Raw genomic sequence first — 8,388 nt, 5'->3', positions numbered from 1 at the left:
GCATTGCATAATATTGAATCCTTTGTTTAACATGTATTCCCTCTGTTGTTTAGTGCAATAGGATTGATTGTATATTGACGTCCTGCTGGACAATTGTTCACTCATTTGAAGACGTCACCATTGCTCGGTGCTTACGGCCTTTGAGCGGGGAGGGATCTTTATCGTGCCACACCTGCTGTGACACGGGGCCTCGGTTTTTGATCTCATCCGAAGGACCGCCCCATTTAGTCGCCTCTTACGACAATCAAGGGGTACTGAGAACCTAATTCTAACCCGTATCCCCACGGGAATAATGCAGTATGGGAATAAATTGAATTGAAAATTATATTGACTATAATATTAATTCAGGTCTATATAAAGGGTGTGTGGGTGATGATTCCTTCACAAATCACTCCAATAATTAATTAGATGAACACGGTTATCTTAAATATTTCATTAGAAGTAAATGACTTTCTCCTCTTAAGACAAATTAATTATTTACCGGTAGCATTTATATTATTTGATTATTTAACATTTCATCCAATATCGTAGATGTATAGGGATGAAACATTTCGAAATACGAAAGGAGATAATATTTTCGTCATGTGGATCGCCGTGTGACGATGACAGGAAGTACTAACACAGTCACATGATAGCAAATTACATCTCATGCTGTTGTTTACATCGAAAGAGGATATCGCTCTAGATAGTAAGTATTTTAAAATACCAGTACATGTTAACCGATTCGTCTTTCTGAGACCATTTTAAATGTTGAATACTATTTAAACGCTATCAAAATATAAAAGATTTTGAAATATTTCTTCATGTTAAACATGTGATTATGAAAATTTTAAGGATATTTTTGTATATGACGCAGTAAATAGATAAAAAAAGGAAAGAAAAACACAACAAAAGAATGAGTTATCAAGCACCTGCCGGATCATACCAACAAAATCCGCCACCTTATGGAATGAACTCTCCTCCACCGGCCGGGGCATACTCTGGTCCTCCTGCGGGGGCTTATCAACCGGCGGGCGCTTATCAACCAGCGGGGGGATATGCTCCACAACCCGCGGGTGCCTATCAACCTTATCAACAGCAACCCACCACGGTGTAAGGGAATTTTTTGTTGTTGTATATCTTTAAAACAGAACTGAATATTGTAAAACAGCTATGAACTTACATAAGGTAAGAGTCAAAAGACCGTTCCTTTCTTCCTGGTTCCTTGTCGACTTTGATCATGATTTTAACGTTTTATGGGGTAAAAACTTCAGATAGCTAATAAATTTATTATGTTAAATGCATATATGGGATACAACTGGATCTACATATGTATTTATATATTTTTACTCTGTAATTCAACAAACCTTGAAATCCTGTACGATAACTTTTTTTTAAAAAAAATCTATCTTTTATCTATACAAACTGAAGAAGTATATGTTTTTTCAGCCATTAAGAGATGTGTATTCTCTATAACTCGTTCATTTGATGTTCCATTTTGTATCAATTTGAGATTTTAAAAAATCTTTCAGTAACATGATAACTAGGGGTGATATTACGAAATGCAACAGGTGGGGGAAAAGTAGCTATTTATAATCGATTTTCTGTAATTCTAGTAAATCACGATAGGACAGACTCTCCCCTTAGTTTGTGATACCTTCATTTTTCTATACAACATGTTGAATGCTACAGAAGAGTGGGTTATGTGAGAAGGCTTTATTTTTGCAGATATGTTTACGAGGGAAAAAGTAAAGAACAGCGAGACCAGGAGATGGCGGAGGATTGTTGTCTGTTGGCGTGCTGTTGGACATTGTTGTGTTGTTGTCTCCTGAACAACTAAGTTGTGTTGTTGTTTCCTGAACGACTAAGATGTGCCTTCTGTAATTTCCATTTACACCCGGGAATCAGACAAAAGATACTCTACAAACTAGAAAGACATGTCTATTTAGTGAGGCGTGTTTTATCGTGGATGGAGAATTTCTCTAAGACATTCCTAGCTTTGAGTTCTATGATATTTAGTCCTATTATCAAAAGTCTCTAGTATTCAAAATACAGTTAGGTTTGGCCATTTGACAATTATCAGTGTTAATTCATGTCACCCTGAAAAACGTGTGGAACAATTTAGTTTGTCCACAATATCATAACGTTTGTACTTTCGTTTTTCCCCTTCTTTTAATTTGCAATCGTTGTTGTGTTTTGTTGATGTGCTCTAAAACGAGTTTGTGTCGGTCATTTATGCAAGATGACAGTGTCATGAAGATTCCTAATGCTATTATCAGCTTATGGATATATAATATTTCTCAAAAGCTTTGAAAGGTTACTTCATTACTTCCTAATTGGCATACAACTATGGTGTCTGTCAATCTACATCCTGTAGTAGAGTTGCCTCGCTTTAGCTAGTGGACGCTTGCTTATCATGTACCATGAAAGGGGATGATGATTAACTCCATAGTAGGCGTTGGCGCGATACTTACGGTTGTATGTCAAAATTTGTAGCCCGGTGGCGTCTTACATGAAAGAAAAATTATGCTTATGATGAAGCTGTATTTGTGGTTAGACGTCGTTTGAATTCAGGGTAAATAGTTGATTTGATTGATTTTATGTTCTTAAAAGTCCCTCTCGAGAATTTTTCACTCACATGGAGACGTCACCATTGCCGGTGAAGGGCTGCAAAATTTAGGCCTATGCTCGTCGCTTACGGTCTTTGAGCAGGAAGGGATCTTTATCGTGCCATACCTGCTGTAAAGACATCGTTTTCAAGTTTATACTGGTAATGACTTGAGCGCTGTCTAGAAAGATCGACCGAGGGTTACCAATGATTAAACAGACAAGAACATGTCACTGTACTTTGCAAGGGACATAAATACCGTGACCCAATCAATGTCATAGCGGGCTCAGTACGCATGTTTGAGGGTCGTGGTTCTTCACTTGTATACCAATTCCGTTTGATTTCTTGTTTTGAAATTTAGCCCATTTTGTGCTCCTTACAGGCTAAGAATCATTAAACTGTAGTGTCAGACAGTTGAACATGTGCACTATGACTGCAGACAGCATTGTTCTGTCGCTGAGTATGACTGGATGTGGTGTAGATAACTTTACAATTCTTCCTGGTCCACATTGCAATATTTCACCAACACTTACAGGATTTCATTTGACTCTTCAATCTTTGCAAAACATCCAATCTGGGCAAATTCTTGATATCACAATAAATCTAATTGATCTTTTCTGCTTTTTTTTAAAATCATGATTTAAGTAATCTAGATTAAGTTCTGGGGAATGATAACATCAACTAGACCTACAGTATACATGTACTTCATCTAATTTGACTTCAACTTATTACGGAACATCAGAACTATTATTTCGTCTTCGATTCCGTCGCGGTTTTAATATTCAGTATGACCAACTAGAGCTCGTTTTCTGCGTTAACTTGGGCAACATTTCATTAAATAAGCACACTGCATATATAAGATATATTAAGCGTCGTTTTTGAGGGGGGGGGGGGGGGAGAGATAAAAGTTGACTCCTTCATAAGAAAAGTAGTTCTACCCAAAATTGGGGGGGGGGGGGGGTCTTTAATATATTCAGTACATCAATTCAATTCATCGGTCCAACCTTGCATTTACACTACCATTCATCACTACTATAAAAAGTGACCAGCTAATGAATTAATGTTTTAAACAATGCCATGTAATTGATATAACATTGGGAAAGGTCCGTTATCGCCTTTAGGTGGAACAGTGTTTCCCGTATCCACATAACAGAAAAAATACCTAAATCAAATTCTTTGTGACCAAACACATCTGATTAATCAAAACTAAAGACATTGTCTCCTACTAGGAATTTGATCTGGCCTAAAAACCAGAATTGGTGTAAAGGTCATTTGGGTGACTGGGTACATTTTCTTCAATGACGTAAATATGATTTTTACCACTCTTGCTTGGGTCGCCTGGAGAGTATCTGTTTATGATTCAAATTCCACAAACTCATCAATTTCATTGGCTAAACCTACTGTCCGATATTTTGTGAGCTTGATATTTTAATTCATTATGATTTATGAAAGCCAGACTTTGAGAAAATTCTTGTAAAGTTCTTGGTAAAAATTATTTCTACCAAATTTGGTATAAATATAATATACTATCCATACGAAAAGATATTCTGAATGTATAATAACGATGAATAAATATATTAATAATAATTATTTTTCTCTATTATCCAGAACAGCTTTTCTTTGCCTTTGCGTATCTCTGAGGTTGACTTTTGCATGATGTTTAAGCAAAATGCCCCAGAGAAGCAACATGACATCTTCAATCGTAGCCCCAATACCTCCCCTCTCTGATTTATCTCAATAGGGTCAAGTCTAACACGGTTCATCTGAGCTCACGACCAACACCGTAGATACAGTTTCTGAAATTTTAGGTTTACCATCTGGCCAGAAATAGTGACTTATACTGTTTTATCGACAATATGAAATAAAAGTCACAGGTGCTTGGGTTCAGGACCCCCCCCCCCCCCCCCCCCCCTCCAAATAAGCTACATGAGTTGATTAATTATTTTTTTGTTAAAAATATTTCTAATACATGCCAACAACGTCGTGCATACCCCTAAAGTCCAAAATAATTCAAAATAAGCCCTTCTAGAAAAATACCCTCACTGGTTATTATATTGATCAGGTAAACGGAGTTATCCGTATATGCAACATGTCTTTTATGTCTAATATACCTTTTAATTATTTCGGAAGACATTTAAGATTGTATAGAGTCAATATGTTGATGTTTCACATGTTTACCTTTCACTGTTCTATGGAATTCATCATACCCGCCATTTTGCAAGTCTTCTCGAACGTTTTGTTTTCTACAATTTCATTGGCTAAGAGGCTTAATCCTGTCTTATCAGATTGAGCGTTTATTTTTAGTGTCTTATTGGGTTTTTGTCCTATATAAGGAACTGCACGAGATCTCTCTGCTAGGATCAAGAACTTAGGTTCGTGCTTTTCAAAGAACTGTGGGTTCTATTCTTTTCTTTACATAGAGTAGGGTTGTTCAACATGCAGTAAGTAAAATTAACGTAGAGTTGTTAGAAAACAGTCTATAGGAGTTAGATTTTTCTGGATAAAATGTTGATATTCCTGTAGAGTCGAGGTCTACTTTTTTTAAGGGTAGAATTAGATATCCCTTACCTTAGTATTTTACAGAGTTAGTAGTTTTATGCTTAGGCTACCTCGGCGTTTGGCCTTCAACTGTATTACTTTGAGGTGTGAGGGGTCCCGTTGGTGTAGTAACACTGTATCTTTTGACAGTGTATGGAAGCGTGTTAGTGTCTTAACTTTACATTTTTAGAAAATTATTTTTCGTAATTTTGGTCATTTACTTTGGGCGAATTTTACATTCCTCTCTGATTGTATCGGTTCATTTTCATTGGAAGAATTATTTGTTATCAAAATCCATATTTACCTATGCTATAATAAATTTATAAACTTTACATGTCTTTTCATTTCAAACAAGGCGTGGAATATAATTTGGAAATCACAACCGAACCTGGGTACAACACGGAAACAGTGTGTTCCGTAACTTATGTAGTATAATGAGTCCTTCTGACTCATAGTACTATTGATAGTTGATTTGATAAAGAAGATAGAACTTGTGCTTTGCGAGAAGCTAGACTAATTTCAGTCCCAGAACACACACAGTCTCCCCGTTACACATGGAAACAATAAATTCACGTAGGACCGGTAATTCAGGTATTGTCAGTGAGGTTTTAAGTTTCTGATCGCCGTGTAATGGATGCCATCATCTTGGGATATGAACAGCAAAGAGAAACAAATTCATATTCAAATAAAATTGTTCTGCCTTTAGACGAATTTATTTCAAACTACAAAGGACTATTTTGTACTCGCGACGGAACACCATATTTGAACCGTCTGGCGTTAGGAAGGATAACTCGCTTTATACAGAAATCAAAACGCAAGAGTTATCTCACTTTTTAACACTTCCACGAAATGAATCTGAAAAAATAAATTTTAAAAAAGTGCAATCCACGAAAATTGAAATTGGCTTTACGAACTTATATCATTCCATAATAACGTAAATGTTTTGAGCTGAAAATTTTCATAATTCACTGTAAACTTGTGAATCGTTCGCTGATGATGACAGGAAGTACAGGCATCAGATTACACTGTGTTTGCATTGGAGGGAGATACCAATCTGGTAAGTATCTTATTAAATTCGTCTCGTCTTTCTGAGTCCTCTCATGCTTAATCGATATTCATATAAATATTGAATACGATTAAGATGTAAGTTTTATGTTGACAGACGAAAGGGGGAGGAAGAATACAACAAAAGAATGAATCAAGCACCAGCCGAATCATACATAGAGAATCCGCCACCTTATGAAATAAACCCTCATTCATCGACCTTGACAAATTCAGGACTTTTCGCTGGGGTATATCCACCAACGACGGTTTATCCACCAGTGGTGATTGATCAACCAACGGGAGGATGTGTTCTACAGCAACCCTTAGCTTGGGCAAATGGATCTTTTCAGCACGCACCCACTATTATGTAAGAGACCTGTTTTGTCTATTTTGTGAATGTATCTCCTACTATTTTACGATGGCTATAATTATAAATTGTAACGTTGTACAGAAACGTACAGAAACTCTGAATAGTTTCAACAGAACTGTTCTAATTGAGAACAGAGATGAAGACTGGACGGTTTGGAATGAGAACGGAACGGTTTAAGGCTAAGATGAGAACGAACAGTTTGACCCTGCTATTCGAACTCTTTCGGCAGATATTTTCTTTAAATCTTGATAAATGTTAGGGCGAGCGAAGGCGACCAAATTTTCTTCTTGAAATGCTTGATTTATAGTTTTTTTCCAAAGATGATTAAATAATGACATGCTTGTACACAAAACACTATGGCAAAAATTCAATATAATCTCCTAGATCATATCTGTATGATATTCAAGTAAAAGCGAAAAACAAAGATATTATATTCAGAATAATGGTATATTTATTATTAGCAAATTTTGCTCAGTTTTATTTTAAAATGCATGTTTACTGGGGATTGTAAATTGTTCGATTCACCTCTTTGAAAAAGCACAAAATGTGTCACCTTTTGCCAGACAATGACATGTGGATCGCAATTATTCACTCAGTAAAACTTTTACCGTTTCGGATTTGATAGGCGACTATGTTGCATGAAATAGTAAGCTTCGGAATATAGACTAAAATATAGACTAAAACTTTTATAGAATATTTCTAAAAATCCGTATTGCATTTTCTGGTATTTGATGACTTTAGAGTGAATCCCATACTTTCTGTCGGAGCGACTTCAAGGGCAGCGAAGTAAACATTATAGGTGAAAAATTATTTACAGCTGTATTTAATAATCGACTTTCTGCGATACTAATAATTCCATCTTGGCTAGCCAACGGTTTTCGGTCCACTCCGCTCCCCCGAAAACCCTTGGCTAGCCAAGATGCAGTAAATCACGAGAGAGCAGACTCTCTCCTTAGTTTCTGATACCTTTATTATTCTCTACAACATGTTGAATGCTACAAAAGAGTGGGGTATGGGAGAGGACTTTTTATTTTTGCAGTTATGCCCACGAGGGTCAAAACAGAGAAAAACGAGATGAGGATGATGATGATGATGATGAGGAGGAGGATGACTGTAGTTTGCTTTGGGACATTTGCTTTGGTTCCACGGACAACGTTGACGAACATGATTTTATTGTTCCCTGAACAACTACAAGATAATTAAGATATAACTGATTGTAATTACCATTTACATTCACGAAATAGACAAAGGAGACCAAACAAACTGTAATAGTATTATAATTTGTATTGATAGTTTATGTCATTCTGAAAGATGTGTTCAGGAATTCTTAAAATGTCATCAATACTTTTAACTTTTGTATTTTTTTCCAATTTGCAATCATTATCGTGTTTTGTTTCTAACTTTACACGTTCTGAAACTTTTTATCACTTGAATTTACGAGTTCAAATATCTCATTTATACAGGATGGGCATTGGCAAGGAAGTTCCTGATGCCTTAGCCAGATATGATCTGCTGATGCATATCGAATATTTGTTAAAACCACCATGGTGGATTTTGAACTTTGTAGTTGTAAAATTCACTTCGTAATCATTCAATTTATCATTATTTTTGCAGTACATCCTAGTTAGTAAGCGAAATTATTCAAGCTATGGAGGGCACTGGCTGTCAAAATGCAACCTGCAGTGGTTTATCTCGATTTAATTAGTGGACGCCCCTAGTATTAATCCTAGTTGGTAATCTATCTCATTCAAGCTCGTGTGGCTGTCAAAATACCCATAGTATTAAGGTAACTCTATCCTTATGTGAGGTCAGAGGAGAATTTTTTTTTGCAAAGTCTTTGAATTCATTA

General features: G+C 36.1%; 1 protein-coding gene across 2 annotated transcripts; it reads left to right on the top strand.

Annotated features, from left to right (window-relative positions):
- Positions 1–537: 537 nt before the first annotated feature.
- Positions 538–7,890, top strand: LOC125670694 (uncharacterized). Of its 2 annotated transcripts, XR_007368363.2 has the most exons (5): positions 538–688; positions 857–1,092; positions 1,708–6,182; positions 6,288–6,536; positions 7,579–7,890. XR_007368363.2 is itself a non-coding variant. In XM_048903874.2 (3 exons), the coding sequence occupies exons 2-3, from the start codon at positions 6,319–6,321 to the stop codon at positions 7,721–7,723; spliced, it is 363 nt and encodes a 120-aa protein (XP_048759831.2). In that variant the 5' UTR covers positions 6,087–6,182; positions 6,288–6,318; the 3' UTR covers positions 7,724–7,890. The 2 variants fall into 2 exon arrangements, 1 of the variants encoding a protein (XP_048759831.2); XM_048903874.2 differs by lacking the exons at positions 538–688; positions 857–1,092 and having other exon boundaries at positions 6,087–6,182.
- Positions 7,891–8,388: the final 498 nt, after the last annotated feature.

Source organism: Ostrea edulis, chromosome 4 (genome assembly GCF_947568905.1).
Source record: "Ostrea edulis chromosome 4, xbOstEdul1.1, whole genome shotgun sequence".
NCBI lineage: Eukaryota > Metazoa > Mollusca > Bivalvia > Ostreida > Ostreidae > Ostrea > Ostrea edulis.
Note: the sequence above shows the minus strand (reverse complement) of the source record. Positions and strands in the feature narration are given on the sequence as shown.

Bases quoted from the DNA above. Each gene is read 5' to 3' on its own strand.
- LOC125670694 (XM_048903874.2), top strand. From the start codon at position 6,319: ATGAATCAAGCACCAGCCGAATCATACATAGAGAATCCGCCACCTTAT. The intron at 6,537-7,578 runs GTAAGAGACCTG...TTATTTTTGCAG, and splicing joins CAGCACGCACCCACTATTAT to TTATGCCCACGAGGGTCAAA.